This window comes from Fulmarus glacialis, unplaced genomic scaffold (assembly GCF_000690835.1).
Source record: "Fulmarus glacialis isolate BGI_N327 unplaced genomic scaffold, ASM69083v1 scaffold16617, whole genome shotgun sequence".
NCBI lineage: Eukaryota > Metazoa > Chordata > Aves > Procellariiformes > Procellariidae > Fulmarus > Fulmarus glacialis.
This window is the reverse complement of record NW_009222749.1, coordinates 5,872-23,516: the sequence shown is the minus strand read 5'-3', so window position 1 is coordinate 23,516 and position 17,645 is coordinate 5,872. Positions and strand designations below refer to the sequence as shown.

Sequence of the window (17,645 nt, the reverse complement as noted above, 5' to 3'; positions counted from 1 at the left end):
TTCAAAATAAAACATCACTTATGTATATTAGTGTTGTAAAATGTGGTTCTGAAAGGTCATAAATGATATCATTTGCAAATGTGAACTTTTATATAATGAATAGAATACTAAATCTGTTGTAGGAACTGTGATTTCCTTAAGAAGCTGCAGTCATTCAAGGAATTAGTTTGTATTTAAAAGTGGTATATTTTGCTTCTTCCAGATGGTCCTCGGCCCTCACAGAAAGAAATCATATCACTAAGAGCGTTTATGCTGCTGTTTTTGAAACAACTTATATTGAAGGTAAAACAGTCTATTCCAGATGGAAAACATTGAGATCTGTTATATACATGTAATAGGATCTTTCATAGTAGTAAATATGTAATACCTGTCAGGTATTGTATCTGTTTCTGGTTAATTTTAATGTTCATGCACATACTTCTAATCAACATAAAGGTAGTAAATCTGTACAATATTTCTTAGTAACCTCACCAAACTATGCCGTATATATTTTATTAAATGTACTTGCAGAAATAGTATATGACACTACAAAACCTTTCAGGTATTTGCGCTTTTTTGTGTGATAGTAGATAGTTGCTTGGTTGATCAAATGAAAGAGGTAATGGCAGTTGTTTAGTTATTGCTTTATTGTTTTTTTTGATTCTACCAGTGGTTGAAATGGTCTAGGACTCTTTCTCTCTGTTACAGCTGAACGCTAGTCTTTAAAGTATAATCTGTCATTTGAGACTAGACTAAAAACCAGTATTTTCTGGCCTGTCTTATTCCTCCTGGTTTTTCTGTTCAGTGCCAGGGATTGGAGGAGTGGCAGTAATCGTTTATAGTATCTGAGGGCCCACACTGTAAGAATCCTTTCTAGCAGGAATAGAGGGCTGACTTCATGCTTCAATGTGATAAAGAAAAGCAGTGGAATGAAAGAGAGAATTTAGTCTTTTGAGTTTAAATAGAAAAAATTGTAGGATTATTTGACTTGGTCCAAGGTTGTTTTGAGCCTAACTTAAAGAATGTATTTTCTCTGAATAATGCCCCTCCTTTTTTTTTTTTTTTTTAGGATCGAGGAGTGAAAGAAGATGAACTGCAGAGCATATTAAATTACTTATTAACAATGCATGAGGTACATTTCTGTAATTACCTATCTTTTACTGTAACCAATTGTACCAGCTCTATGGGAAGCCTGCTGTTGAGGTTAGTTTGTAGAATAACATTGATGCTTGTCATACAGGATGAAAATATTCATGATGTGCTGCAGCTGCTAGTGGCACTAATGTCCGAACATCCAGCATCCATGATACCTGCCTTTGATCAGAGAAATGGGATACGGTAAGACAGTGAAGTGAAAAAATACCTTAAAAGTAGTTCCAGTATCATCACTCTCCAGATTGCTTCTTTTTCACATAAATATGACACTTGCTGGATCATTCAAACGACAATTTTATTAACTTAGGCTTTATTTTTTGTCAAAAACAGAGTGGTTTTGATAGCTTGGAGGAAAAAAATTTCCACTTAAGGTTATCATTATGATATTTGAAGGTAAATGTACTGTTGTACTTGCTTCAGAATCTCAAATAGAATATGTAATTAACAAGATGCATCAAAAAGCCAAGTATGTATCTCAGAATTTTGAATATTCTGTCTTCAGATATTTAACATAATCTGGAGGGAAGAAGAGGAAAACAAGAGAAATTGTGCCCTAACCTCTCAAATTCTCTCTGAAAAGATTAAAAAAGCTATCTGTGGAATTCATATCTGTTTGACAGTAAAATTAATAACTGGTAATTCCCAGTGTTTTTGTTGTTTTCTTATGCCTATTTTGGTAATACAGTTTTTTTCAGAGATTAATAATTTTCATGTTAATAATTTAATGTTTACTATAGAATTTTATTTTGTGCTGTTCTGAAAATACTTTGGAAAATGCAAGGGGCTTGTAAAACAGGATGAAAAAAAAACATCTATTACCTGATAAATTCAAGCTTTCTTTTGCCAAAATACTGAGATCTTTGTACAAATACTTGTATTTAAAACTGTTGAATGACAATGCTAGTTGAAGGGAAGACTCATTGTACTCACGGTTAGGACTTTGTTTTCTGCCTATAGTTGTCTGTATTCAGGCAGAATTGTATTCCTGACACCTTTTGAAGAAAGGTAAGACTGATCTAGAGGATTTAAGACATCTTTATGTAACATTTGTGGTACCAATATTAAATTGTCTGATGGTGCAGTCTGTGTTTAAAAGCCTGTGTTGAAAAAGTGGAGAGAATGCACAGAATTGCAACATTTCAGTGTTCAAAAAAAATGCCTTACATAGAATTAGGGGTTCATCTGCTTAGGTTACGAGAGGACAAAAGCCTCAGAGGTCATTTGATAATGGCATAAATCCTTTCAAAAGAGGAAGGTATTGTCTGCTAAAGCGCTTTTTAGTGGAGAAAGACTAAAAAGAATGGCTAAAAGCTGAAGCTCGGCTAATTCAAATGGGAAACTAAAATAAAAATTAAAAAATTTGTTGAAGAACAGTCCAGGGGAAGGGTAATGTTTTCTGTCTCTTGGTATCTTCAAATCAAGACTGGTTTCCTTTCTGAAAGACTGTAGAATTTGTGCTTAAACTGATCATATTCATTAAATAAGTCATCAATTAAATTAGTTAAATTTTGAGGCCTTTTTTATCCAGGATTTAAAAACATGGGGTGTATTTTTTTTCTACCTCAAATTTTGATGCAATGAGAATGAGACTTTATAGGTGTATATGGGATTTTGTGTAATATATTGCCATATTTAACTTTTGACAAATGAAATTTCAGTATAAACATCCTGTGATTAAATGCAGGTACCCTATCCTGTGTAGAAAGGATATTGAGTAGGGTTTTTATGAATGAAAGGAGATTTTCAGCAGCATCCAGGTACTCCAAGAAACTCCAGGATGTGACCTTATGTCTTCCAATCTGCTTCTCTTGTCTTAAGCTACAGCTACTCAGACTGTCTTTAATTTTATTGTTCCAAGGTGGAAGTATGAGAGAAGGTTGTTGCTTTCTGTTATAAAACATTGAACTGAACCAAAAGACACTATGTCTCTAACCTAAAGAATTCATAATCAAACTCTTACGCCATGCTTGGGTGCTTTCAGTATATCCTTCCATTTTGTATAAATTGCTATTTTTATAGTTTTATTTATTAAGAAATATCCCTGTTCAGTGAAATACAATCTATATGTGTGATGTTTAGTAATAAACTGAAAAAACTTGTTGAATTTGTTTTTCTTTTTTAGAGTAATTTATAAATTATTGGCTTCCAAAAGTGAGAGTATATGGGTGCAAGCTTTGAAGGTCCTTGGATATTTTCTTAAACACTTGGGTCATAAGTAAGTGTAGTTTTAAAATTGTCCTAGTCATGTATTTAAGCTTACAGTTCTTCTTGTCTTTTTGTCATGATTACTGTATATTCTTTGACAGTCTTTAGAAATTACTTAAAATTTTTAGGCTTTCTCATTAATAATTTGCACCTTTATACATTCGGATAAAATTAATTTTCCAGTTAACTTGTTACTACTATGACATTTGAAAACATACAGTGATTGTCTGCCAAATACATGATATGCTGAAATTCAAGTCTTAAAATGATTGAAAAACTTTTTCCAAAAATACATTTTATAAATGTTTTATGAACATACAATGTTTATAACATTGTATGTTCAGCTAAGGATAATAGGAAACATATGAGTGTCATCAAAATTTGTTGCTGAAATTTTCAGTGTCATTGCAATAGAAGTTTCAGGGCAGTACTTTTAAAAATAGCTTTAAAATTATGGGAAAAATGAAATAGAAGAATATGTTATTCATATGGGAAAGTTTTGGAAGGAAAAGCAAACAGACTAAATGATCATTAAAAAAGGAGGTAAGGACATACCTCTATGCAAGAAATATTCACATTTAAAAAGAACTGGTGTCACGAAATAGACACACATAGTCTCATCTTCCATATTTATATTTTGGTGTTAAGAAAGAATTAAAAAGCATGCAGTGCTGTGTAATCTCCTGCTGCTTACTTTTCCCCTTCTACATGTGGTGCTTAACTATCTGCCGGGGTTAACCCACAACAATATTCCAGTGGGAGACTGCACAGTATAGAAATTAACTGTGTGCTTCACAAGAGACTTCATCATGTAAAACCTCTTTAGAAAGCAAAGGAGCTAGGAGTCCAGCCAGAGTGCAGTATTGCTAGACATGCTTTTCTCAGTAAGATCAATAAAGTATGACTATATAATTGAGAGACAGTTAGCTGAGAATATGCTCGCAAATGGGATTTTTCTTTTGGGATCCAGCAAGCCAAATAGTGTTCTGGGAATTAATAAAGCAAATTGATAGTCCACTCAAGAATCTCCAAGGGCTTTTCAAACATTACATCAAATCATTCACATTGATAGGAATTGGATTAAGTAAGGTACACCAGATGAAGGTTTGACTTGTGCAGAAGCCTGGTCATGTCCAAATAAGTAATTTGTTTAAAATATTCATCGCTTATCCAGTAAATCAAGTAGCAAACTCTGTCAGTGGAACATTACAGAAAAAGAAAAGTGAGATTTTTCAGAAGCTGACCTTTCACTTCCTGGTCCTTAGCATCTACTTGCACTTACGGATGTATGAGTGTAGTTTCCATTGTTGCGTGGAAGTATGTACTTAGCACAAAATTAAGTAACTTTGTTTTTCATGTAATTGAAGTCATTGAAATCCACTTGAATATTCTGTGTAACTTCCAAAGTTTTTTTTAAATTTTCAGACCTCCGAACATCTGTAAATGTTCACATTTTATGTAGATTTCAGCAAGTAAAAATGCCCCTCCCCCCCTTTTCATATTTTACAGCTAGCGCTTGTGAGGTGGGCCTATTTATGCACACGCATATGTGTGCATACGCATGATTTTATAAAACTGTAGTCAACTACAGGAAATTCTAAGTGATTATAAAATTATAAACTACATAAAATTATAAAGCACTTAAATTTCTGTTTTACAGTACAGGAAACAGGCATTGTATTTTAATACACTAAAGCAGAATTGCATAAAGAGATATTATAATGTGATTTATGAAATCTGAACAAATACAATATTAATAACAAATGTGTAGGTACAAAACCAGTTACCATTGCTGTAGTTCATATATATTCATCGCACATTAAGCTATGGAGTGGAGGTAATTCATTCTTAGGAGAAGTAACCAGTAATGTGTTAGATGAGAGCCTGAGTAACTTAATTGATTATTCTTTGCGATCTGTGATGATAGACTACTTTGTCTAGCCTTAACAGTTGGCAGAATCCTGTTCTTTTCCTTCTCTGCCATCTTTGATTTTTTCTACACCACCACTGAAATCATAGTCCATTGTTTACTTTTGGTTTTTATCTGCACATTTAAACCTTCCAATGAATTTTCACTTCCATGTGCTACATCATAGCTCACAAGGTTGAATACTTGCCGTTTTTCTCATAAGTAATTCATGATCTTTCTTCTGTGCACAGAAAAGTACAAAGTACTGTTACAAGTTGTTGCCACTCTCTTTTGTGGTTATTTGAAAATTATAATAGAATGTATTAATTTCAAAAGTTCTAGAATGAATCTATGTAATTTAAACCTGTGTTATTATCATCAGTAATCATGAAAAGGGAGTTTTTTAGCTTTTGAATGCATAAAATTTTACAGAAATTTTACTATATTTTATCTTATTTCATATTTTTCTGTTGCTTTAATATAGATTACTATTTTGAATAATGTTTTTTATTTCATATTCATAACAGTAGTAGATAAATTTAATGATGCAATTTATGAGAAGTACTCTATTTATGATGTTATATTTAAACATTTTAAGAGTGTACTGTTTTGGAACAGATGGAATTCACTGATGTGAGCTGCTTTCTTCTCTGCTTTTTAAGATTTGAGTAGGTTTTGATCCTAGCTATAAAATTCACTTCAATCACTTGGAATTTCATGACTTTTCAGGATTTTATTTCCTTTGCATTGTAACATATGTTATTCCAGGATTTAATTATTTTGGCTGCATGAGAGAATGCTATATAAAGAGAATGGCAGTACTGATATATCTGTATGTGTTAGTATTTATGTTGGAATATCTGAGGTTGGATTGTCCTAAGTTCTTGAGAGTGACAAAAGATGTGTTCTGCAGTGATCACATTTTATCCAGCCTGTGAACATCTTGAACTCTCTCAGCCTAAGTAAGATAGAAGGGGATTCCTTTGTCTTTTTCCACTGTGAAAATCATGGAGGGTGAGAATGGTGTCTCATTTGTTTTATACAAAAGCCCATCCCAAATACAGCATTGCATTCTGAGAACCTTTGTGTATTACTACAATTGCGTTCATATTGGAAAAGATCTTAAATGATGTTTAATTCGTAATATTTACAAAATAACAAGTTTTAGAACTTTTTAGTACAACATCAAAATATTTGGCTTTTGGGTTTTTTGCATTTACTTAAAATGTTCAACATGCTTGGCATTTTCCTAATATTTTTATTTTCTCTTCCAGGCGAAAGGTTGAAATCATGCATACTCACAGTCTTTTCACTCTTCTTGGAGAAAGGTTGATGCTGCATACAAATACAGTGACCGTTACAACATATAACACACTTTATGAGGTACAAATTATTGAACAGAGAGATTGTCATCTCTACTGTAAAAATTATGACTTAATTATATTGTGACTGTGGGCTTTATAATATCCTCATTCTCAAGACTTCTGAGAAAATTTTAGATAGAAATTTTAAGAAAGGATTTCTTGGTTCAGAATGTATTTTGCCGTGCTTTGGATATTTTTATTAACAACGTCATAATTTTTACGTAGTCTCTATAAAACTTTCCACTTACAGCATTACAAAGGGTGATGGAAAAGATCCTGCTATTTAAGATGTTCATCATTTTACACAAAAAAAAAAGTTACTGCAGACCTGCAATTGCTTTTACTTTCCTGCAATGGAAAGCGCTGGAGCCAGAGATGCCTTTTTTTCCTTCTTCTTTTTCTTTTTTGTGCCATTCCTTTCAAGTTTACAAAATTTTGAAATGTGCTGTTTTTCTTTTTTAACTAGTAATGCTGATAGTATGCCAAAACGATAATGGAACACAGCCACTTCTATGCAACAGATATTGTTTGAGGCAAATACGACCTCGAAGCATTCAACTGTTCTACCAGGCTCTTGTAGAAACTTCAGTTTTGATGATGAGCAATTTTGTTAAAGCAAAATACTGACAACATCAAGTTGGTCGAAACCCATGTCCTCATGCCTGCAAATGCATAAAGATCATGTCCAATCTTCAATTATTTGTAAAATGGTGACTTAGAATTGAACCTTTCGTAATTTCTGAGGATCTTATGCAGTAGAAAGATTTTTTTTTTAATCATGCTATTTTTTTTTCAGTCACAAATAGATGTAATGGATAGATACTGAGGACTGATTCCAGAAAAGACATGGAAGACTAAAGGAATGCTTGATATTCAGGGTTCTGAGTCTGAGTGATGTAGAAAACGTTCTCCTTTGATTGTAAAAACCTAAACGTCATCTATTTGCCAATGACTTACTCAGACGTTAAGTTCTTTTTTATTGCACGTATCTAAGCTTATCCTCTGTGGTTTGACCACTTGGGTCTCACGGTCTAGATGTCGCTGCATTCAGATTTCTGAGAGCTTCTGTGATTGGTATTCTCAGAAAATACATAACACAGTGACAAAATTAAAGTCCTCATGGAGTCCAGCATCCACAGATATTTACATTTGAAAAAATAGCCAGAGTTGGAGAAAAAGGAGTTAAGTGCCAGAAGTACAAAAGATTTGCCAAGGAACTGATGCACATATTTTCCATGTTCTCTCATAAAAAGCAAAGGCATATTTGCATTCTGCTTTAAATACCAATATGTAAAGATCCATTCATAGATACTGTGTTTACAACTGACATTAGTTTGATTATTGATTATTGATTAATGAATGAACTAAAGTTCTGCTTTAAAATAAATAAGAATTACTAGTGAAATTATTCTATTTTGAAATACATTTGCTTGAATATATTTATTGAGAATCCCATGTTAATATTGTTAAATTTTTAGCTTGTTCTTAAAAATGAAGTTGCATACATAGAACCTGTGACAGGTATCCCAGTGTGAAAGGTCTGTGGTGTTGCCTCAATATAGATTAATTAGTTTGTCAGGTACAATTCATGAAACAGGAGAATGATCTGTCTTGCTCATTATGTGAAGCCCCAGGATTATTCCTATGGAATGCTGTCTGTGACTCTTCCTCTTTCCTAGCTGGAGAAAACCAAAACTTTTAAGAAATAGCGGATTTGGTTATGGATGGAATGTATGAGAATAACTTTTGATATACAGTGCTCATGAAATAATTTTTGATCTGTGAATGTATAACACTGTGAGGAATATGAATAAAATATCTTTAAAATACCATTATTGTATATTTAGTCAGCTAACTAAAAAGTTAGTTAACCAGCCACTGTACATCCATGAAAATCTTGATCCTTGCATAGAGGAATTCCTCGTTTCCATTCTTCAAGAATAAAAATATTTTACCAAAATGTTCTATATGAAGTTACAGTGTGGCCATGGTAAATGTTCTTAACAAATTTAAAAATGAACAAAGAAATACTGTAGCATTTAATTAAACATGGTAAAAGGAACTTAATATTCTATTTTAGATTTTGACAGAACAAGTATGCACTCAAGTTGTTCATAAACCACATCCAGAGCCAGATTCTACAGTGAAAATTCAGAATCCAAGTAAGCACAATACCTTATGTTTGTATGTTAAATGTATTGCCTAGAGGTTGTGGGGTTTTTTGAAAGAATATGGTTCAGGAAGCGAGAACAATTCATTAGTGTATCTCAAATACATATGGGTTCCAGTTACTACTTACATTAGTTGCTGTCAGCAACTTTTTTTTTTTAAATGTTGTTAAAATGTGTTACGTAACTAATTTATTCTTTCAAAGTGATTCTTAAGGTGGTGGCAACGCTGTTAAAAAACTCCACGCCAAGCGCAGAGCTGATGGAAGTTCGACGTTTGTTCTTATCTGATATGATAAAACTCTTTAGTAATAGCCGCGAAAACAGAAGGTATGTCACTACAAATAGTATTTTCTCGTCCTTGACTTGTGGGTAATAGCAATCTGTTGTACTCTGTGAGGAGTTTTATACTGTATATTAAATGGAATATATAAAAAATAAATGGAATAGGTCTGTGGTAACTTTTCTTAGTTCAGCAACTAATACTGGGTTCTTCTGTTTAGAATATACTTTAAATTTTTATTCATCCTGAAGTATTTTTAAGTTTCTTCCTACCATTGGATTGATGTTCCGAGGAGATGTACCATATTATTTTTCTCCTATTTTAACCATCATAATGTCAAAATAAAGAAGCTTTGTTTGGATATATTTTGACCTAATTATTTCACTTTAGATGTTTACTTCAGTGTTCAGTGTGGCAGGACTGGATGTTTTCTCTGGGATACATTAACCCTAAGAACTCTGAAGAGCAGAAGATCACAGAGATGGTTTACAACATTTTCCGTATTCTCTTGTATCATGCAATAAAATATGAATGGGGAGGCTGGAGAGTGTGGGTGGATACTCTTTCTATAGCTCATTCCAAGGTAAGAAATGGCTCGTGGATGTTTTTTTTAATACTGGTAACGCCCCCAAAGGGACTAGCAATATAGTGAGATAAGATGTGAAGTGATTTAGTGCCATCTGGTGGCTATCTCCTTACATGGCAAGGTGGCATTTTTTTGTCGTCGTTGTAGGTTCTTTACTGTGAAACAATTTGTAAGCTGTATGTAATATGTTGTTAAGATTCTTGTTAGTTTTTGTCCAAGTTCATGTAGCATATATTCATCCACATAATCTGTTCTTTTCTTTTAAGGTCACGTATGAGGCTCACAAGGAGTATCTAGCAAAAATGTACGAAGAGTATCAAAGGCAAGAGGAAGAAAACATAAAAAAGGGGAAGAAGGGGAACGTGAGCACTATCTCAGGTCTTTCCTCTCAGACAACAGGAGCAAAAGGTGGAATGGAAATTCGAGAGATAGAAGACCTTTCACAAAGCCAAAGTCCAGAAAGTGAAACGGATTACCCTGTCAGTACAGATACGAGGGACTTGCTCATGGCTACAAAGGTGTCAGATGATGTGCTTGGAAGTGCTGAGAGACCAGGAGGAGGAGTGCATGTGGAAGTTCATGACCTTTTAGTTGATATAAAAGCTGAAAAGGTAGAAGCTACTGAAGTAAAACTTGATGATATGGATTTATCACCAGAGACGCTGGTAACTGGAGAAAATGGTGCACTTGTAGAAGTTGAATCTCTTCTAGATAATGTATATAGTGCTGCTGTTGAGAAGCTGCAAAACAATGTTCATGGAAGTATGGGTATTATTAAGAAGAATGAGGAAAAAGATAATGGTCCCTTAATAACTCTGGCTGATGAGAAAGATGAACCTTCTACTAACAGTACCTCTTTTCTCTTTGATAAAATACCTAGTCAAGAGGAGAAACTTCTACCTGAACTTTCAAGTAATCACATTTCTATTCCAAATGTGCAAGAGACACAGATGCATCTTGGTGTAAATGATGATTTGGGATTGCTTGCACATATGACGGGTAGTGTAGATATAACATGTGCTTCAAATATAATAGAGGACAAGGAGTTCAAGATTCACACAACTTCAGATGGAATGAGTAGCATTTCTGAGAGGGAGTTGGCTTCATCATCTAAGGGATTAGAATATGCTGAAATGACTGCTACAACTCTTGAGACAGAGTCTTCTGGTAGCAAAACTGTACCTAGTGTTGATGCAGGAAGTGTAATATCAGATACAGAAAGATCTGACGATGGTAAAGAAGCAGCAAAGGAGATACGGAAGATCCAGACAACTACCACAACCCAGGTAAGTTTCAAGTGCTGTAGCCATGTATGTGTCTGATGTAATTGCTGTACGTTGCTGCTGGATAAATGAGTCGTATGAGATCTGAGAGATGTTTGAAGTATATTTCTTTAATTATATGAAAGGTTTCCATCCTCCAAGCCTATTTGCTTTGAAAATGCTGTAACATGTGGAAGGATTGTGAAGTCTTTCGTGAATATAGAAAATATGTATTGCAACTGTGGATGCTTTAGTTTAAAAAACTTAGCTAAGGGAATCTCTCATCCATTTTCCTTAGTTCTCATGGAGAGATTAACTAATACTCTTAGAATTCTGCTTTAGACTTTCTTGTTAGTATGTCTTAAGATTAGAAATATCTATATTTACTATGAAATACACATTGAAGTATTCTACTCTTGCTGTACCTTTCTCAGAATGTAGTCTTGCAGCATTTTAGTACGCTGTCTTTCTTCCCTGGCATAAATAATCTCCATATTTGATCCTAATACAAGAAAAGGAATAGTTTAGGGATAATAGAAGAAAAATTTGATTTCCAGGCCACAGATGATTAATTTAAAAAGTATCTACTTTCTTCTTGGAGATCCTTTCTTGTCTAGGTCTCCCTCTGAAAAATTCTGAAAAATCAGTGTTTTTATGAGAGCCATAGCGTTCTGAAAATGGGAAGGCCAAGGCAGAAGTCTACTCTTTGAAAGAATTTGTACTCTGTATACACAGCAAAATATAGGATCACTATGAACTTTTAAAGCACAGAATTAATTTCCTCGCTGGCATTGTTCAGACTGCAGCACATAATCAAAGATTGCTTTTAAGGATGTTATCGAGTGAAAGAGTTGACTACCTTCAGGATTTTACTAGCTGACTATATGTCCAGTATGTACACCAGTATTTATCTTCTAGGATTTAAAAGTCAAGCAGACTTCCTGAAACTATGGAAGAACAGCCAAACAAAAATTGCAAAAATTGCTCTACCTGGTACTGTGTAGTATGTACCAAATCGTGAGAAGAAAGAGTTTTAGAGATACACTCAAGTACACTCAAAGTACATGTCATCTGATGAAAGAACACAGATCAGCCTGCCCGCTTTGTTCTTCAGGGAGACAATACTTTCAGAAAAACTCCAGTGAATGGACATTTTAATTTATTTAAAGAATCTGTGGTTTCCAAAACAGATACTTCCCCTTTTAAAAAAAAAATTTAAAAAACGGTTACTCAGACCAGTGGGTTCTGACATACAGAAAGAGCACTGTCTTCTAAGTCTGTCTTCTATGGTAAGAACCTCTGTTTTGAAGAGAAAAACAGATGGAGCTCTTGCATTCCCTAGACAGGTATTATAAGAAAAGTTTGGGGTTCTCTTGTAAGTATTTTTTCAAAACTATGAAAATCCTCATAGCATCAGTGACAGACTATCAAGCATTGTGTAGAGATCCTTGTATTTAAAAGCATTCTGTGTAATAAAGAACAAGCCCTGAAAGCTCTCGATAGGAATGGTGTATCTATTACTATCAATTGCCAAACACCTTATGTTAAGTCTTAAAGTTAAGACTGTTAATACCATGGAAACTGATAAATGGAATGAATGGAGGATAGCAAGAAAAAGGAGCACTCAGTTTTTATTTTGAAATATGGATTTTTGTTTAAAGAGTAAAAGACAAGTGAAATGCTAGTATTCATTTGCTACGTACATATATGCACCCATAAAAACAGTGAATTTGTAAGAAAAATCTTTAATGAAGAAGATAATCTGACTTTGTACTAGCTACTGTAGAAAATCCTGTTGGTGTGCCTTTGGGACTTTTCTGTTCTTCAACTGCTTTTCTTGATGAATTTCACCTATAACAGTTGAATCATAAAAATGTAAATTCCTCAAGCGTAAAATTATTTGTTAGGATTAAAATGATACATAAATCTTAATGAACTTTTATCAGATCATTGTAAGATAGGAGGAACAAAATGTTTTCCAAATGTTTTACTCTTAGCTACTCACAAAATTCCTAACATATCATTTGGATTTGCAAATTATCCACAAACTCTGTACTTTTCAAGAGTCTGACTCTACAAGTTGTTTAACTCCCTTGATTCTCCATATACTACTTAAATTACAGTTATTTCTCACTAAAATCAATGATAAACTACAATGAATTGAATTAAGTCTGTAGCCATTATTATCTCTTTTAAATAATTTTCTTAAAAACAATTATCAACTGTGTAACCACCAGAATTGTTGTTACCTTCTAATCTCTTCTTTGGGTGTTTCAAAATACCCTGTGAACTGTAAGCTGTCCATAGTTAAATATCTTTTCTGTTTAAATGAAGTTAAACTTAATAGAAGAAGATGGAAATATGTATTAAATAAAACATAAATTAAGCATTATTGGTTTCATGAATAAAGAGCAATGTTAATTTTAACGTGTCTACAGTGGAGCTGGAGATTGGAGTTTTGATTGCAGCATGCGTGGGAACTGCCACATTAGATTTGATCTCTTTGAGACCACTGAAAATTACTTAGAGACTGGCCACCCAACTGTAGGTAGTTGGGTTTCATGGTGGTTTATGCTATGCACATCAAAGCCCATACTTGCAAATACAGTATTGTTGGCTAGATAAAAGTTCTCCTGTTATGGTACAATTATGATACCATTACTGCTGCTGACGTGACAACTACCTGTAGTTGTACCCAAAAGAGAACAAATGGTATGTGAATGGAGTTGCTAACCTCAAATTTTCTAAAAAGAGATCTACAATCAGCTCCCCACCTTATCAGTAAGAAGTAAGCTGTCTTTCATTCACATGGACTGAAAGGAAGCAACAAATTGCACAAATTGCACAACAAAGTAGAGATGGGAACTCCTGCGTAATTCTAAGAGTTAATGCCTTTATCAATAGTAGATCAAATATTGAAAAGTATAAAATTAACTCTTTCCTATGGTCCCAACTAGGAAAGATTGAAAAGATAATTGAAAGCACTATGCAGAAGATTCATGCAAAAAATTCAAATCTTAGATAAGTCTAAGAAAAAAAGAAAAAAATCATTTAAAGATAACTTCAAGAAAAACATAAGAAGTGAAAGCAACAGTAACAATTTTGATCCCAATAGGTCAAATTGAATGAAGGAAACATGCCATGCTCTCAGAATGCTGGCTACAGAAGATCAAAATCAGACTAAAGATCTGTGAAGCTTTCCAGCTCAACTCCAATGCCATGTCCATTTTTACACTGCTAGCACAAATATTTTGTAAATGTCTTTTTGCTTTTAAATGTTTTAAAACAGATTTAAAACAGTATGCTGAGATCAGGAAATGAATATGTGAGCAAAGCAAGATTATTTTCTGTTTTGCCAGTTTTAGGCTGATCTAAAGTCACTTTAAAATAATTTCAAGGATCAGACTTTGTATTTCTCCTTTCAGAGACGTTGCACATTATAAGTAATTTCATTGTTATGAATATTTACCTCAAATGCAGTCAAAATGTTTGTTCTTTACTATTTTTTCCTTCACAGTAATCTCCATCATATCCTCTATGTGTATCTTTTAATTTTGTCTTTAATCACCAAGTGGAAACAGTCATGACTATGTAGGTCTTGAAAGGGAATGAAATTAACAACCACCACCTGTTGGGAGAATCTAAAGAATGTCCTGAGGATTCATAAAACTGTTAACTAATTAACAAATTGTAACAGAATTGACAAAATGAGATTTGGAAGACTAGACTTGATTCTCTAATGATCCTTCTAAAAAGACCAGATAAGTAAATTGGTTTTGGAAAATGAGGAGCTGTCTAAAAGTACGCTGATTCCTTGAAGCCATCACTGTGTAGTTTGTCCATGTTTTGAGTCAAATATTCAAAGAAAATTGTGTTATCAGCACAAAAGAATAGTTGTTTCCTATAAAAAAAGTCTTGTCACTGCTGACCTTGTACGTGCTGCATTTGGTCTTTTCTATAATACTTCAAGTGAAGAACCTGAGTGTAAAAACATTGGTGAATAGCTGAAAGGAAGGCCAGCCATAGCCCCTCAGTGCTGATTGATTTGAATTGGAGCACCTCGTTTACTGAAGGATACTGCCTGCTTTGGAATATCTCCTATAGTTTGTGCTCGAGTCCAGTTTGAGCCCATCCTTTCTCAAATTCTGTGATCTGTTCAAAAACACATTACAAAACGTTAACATGAGTTTTGAACTTCTTGTCAATGTAGGCGGTACAGGGTCGATCTGTCACCCAGCAAGACCGGGATTTACGTGTTGACTTGGGATTTCGAGGAATGCCAATGACGGAAGAGCAGCGACGACAGTTTAGTCCAGGCCCACGCACGACTATGTTTCGTATTCCGGAGTTTAAGTGGTCTCCTATGCACCAGCGGCTCCTGACAGACTTGCTTTTCGCACTAGAAACAGATGTACATGTTTGGAGAAGGTAGGTGGTTGTTTCTTCTTTAACTCCTGTTTTGTGTTTCCATCAACAAGGAAAGATTAGATGTGTTGTAGAGGGGGTGTTACTGGGATAGTGGAAAGGGAGAGTTGGTGGTAGCTGAAGTGCCCTTCTGTATCTTGTATCTTCTCTTGTCACCCCTTCCCAGCCTGTAACAGCTCTATTTCACAGGTAACCATTTCTGTTTTCTTGAGAGATTGTATAACTCATACATACGTAACTAAACTGAGCTGCTCTTTCAGCTTATGTTTAGCGTTAATCTGCTGCTTCTGTTTCAGACATGAGGAAGATTTGCGTGTCTGCTAATGGCCATTTTTTTCAACCGATCAAAAAGCTCAAAAGAGAGCTTCTCTACCTTCAAACCTTATAAATAAAAACTCTTTCCTATAACATTTTCTAAGGAATCACTCTTTCTAGTTGACAGATTTTTTTTTGCATGCCAGCTCCTCGTTGTAGTTAGTCTTGGTGGTTATGTTATATTTTATGACAGCAATGTGATTTCCTAGTTTTTTTGTACATTTTAACAGAGATACTCAATAACTCATTGTTATCAGAGCCCTTAGGTATAACAGACACTATTTAATCTAATTTCCAGGACAAAATAGTTCATTTTCAGAAAACTGGAGCATAGTTGTATCCAAGGACCAATTTATATTGTATTTAATTTCCAGTTTGGTGAACTGTTCTGTGATAGTCACTAGGAAATAGACAATTTTGATAATTTTTTTGTCCAAATATGTGGGAGGGGTTTGTATTTTGTGTTTAGGTAATGCTTGGAGATTAAAGTTCAGTTTGTAGATTTTCAATTGAAGCCTTTAATTTTTGTTTGCTGGCTGGCAACAATGTTGTTTTGGGAAAAGAACATACTTGTAGACTGAGTATTCCTCAATATCTTCACACTGGTTTATATTTTTGGGGAGTGACTGTTTCATGGGACAATTTCTCACCAATTAGGAGTTGCAGAGATTTCAGCTAATCTTATTAGCATTTGTGGCTTGCAAAGCTATTGCTAATGCTAAATTTAACATTAGTTAATAAAGTTAATATTAGATCAAGGTGTCACCATATTATCAAGTTTCTCCTTTAAAACACTAGCAGGTGTTATCATTAGGTGTTACCAAGGGTGCTTCAAATGGCACTGGTGCAGTATGGTGAACTCTTAATGTTAAATAATAACTTTCACGTGGAAGAAACAATCCCACTGCTTTCAGCAGAACTGCCTGTGAAGTGAAGTACTGGTTGGTGGGAATAACAGATTATGAGCCATTGTTCTCAACTGCAGATCTGAAACTAATCCTGGTGTGAAAATAGGTAGCAATTAATTTGTTCATTAGACTAGTCCTGTTCATATTTTTAGGCAATTTACATGCAAAGTTTTGTAGACAAGATTTTGCTTTTATATGAAAGAAATATTCACGATCTGGTTGCAAAGAATAAATTTATCTAAACTTCTATTTTAACTGGTTGTTTTTAATCCATCCTTTCTTCTGTTCTTGCAGTCACTCCACAAAGTCTGTGATGGACTTTGTCAATAGCAATGAAAATATTATTTTTGTACACAACACAATACACCTCATTTCCCAGATGGTAGACAATATTATTATTGCTTGTGGAGGAATTTTACCATTGCTGTCAGCAGCCACATCCCCAACTGTAAGTACAATATTTCCACCTAGTGGTCATATTAGAAATTGTTTTTACTAATACAAACCACTATTTACATCTGACTTTTCTTCTTTAGGGACTCCTGTCCCCTCTCTGCTAATTCCTTCAAAAAAATTAATTTTATAATCGAAACTGTTAAGCTTTGATATACAGAGTGTTTATAATGTTTTGCATTTGAAATGCTAATTTTATTAGAGAAGTAGTACTAAGTAAGAATAATATTTCACAGATATTTAATACTTCGTTTGAAAGAGAAGACCATTAGGATCATGGTTACAAATCATAATTACTGTAACAAAATGACATGCTTTATGATGGCTAGTCATTGATATTCATAAATCTGTTTTGCATGGCCACCATTTGTTTGCATGCCAAATGACACCAGAAGTCATCACCTCACTACTCTGTTTACTTCCTCCTTCAGTAGGTTCTGACCTTTGTTTCCGTTTTTTCTTTTTTTAATCTTGTATTGAAATAGGCTGATATTTTTACATCCACTCTGATGTTCTTAGTAAGCTGTAATTTCTTAGCTGATCACAGTTCAGGCAGGCAGAGTAGCCTAATAGAATGCTTCATGAAAAAGGGAGAAATATTTTGTAAATATTGCATTATTGTCAATAGTAATT

The 17,645-nt window shown here is 34.0% G+C and overlaps 1 protein-coding gene across 1 annotated transcript; it reads left to right on the top strand.

Annotated features, from left to right (window-relative positions):
• Positions 1–202: 202 nt before the first annotated feature.
• LOC104079508 (neurobeachin-like) lies at positions 203–17,007 on the top strand (the record flags this gene model as incomplete). Its single annotated transcript, XM_009581569.1, has 11 exons — positions 203–282; positions 1,049–1,111; positions 1,220–1,317; positions 3,257–3,349; positions 6,523–6,631; positions 8,091–8,133; positions 8,987–9,110; positions 9,454–9,646; positions 9,916–10,935; positions 15,122–15,339; positions 16,854–17,007. Coding segments are annotated over 11 exons (2,195 nt in total), but the record flags the coding sequence as incomplete, so codon positions are not given.
• Positions 17,008–17,645: the final 638 nt, after the last annotated feature.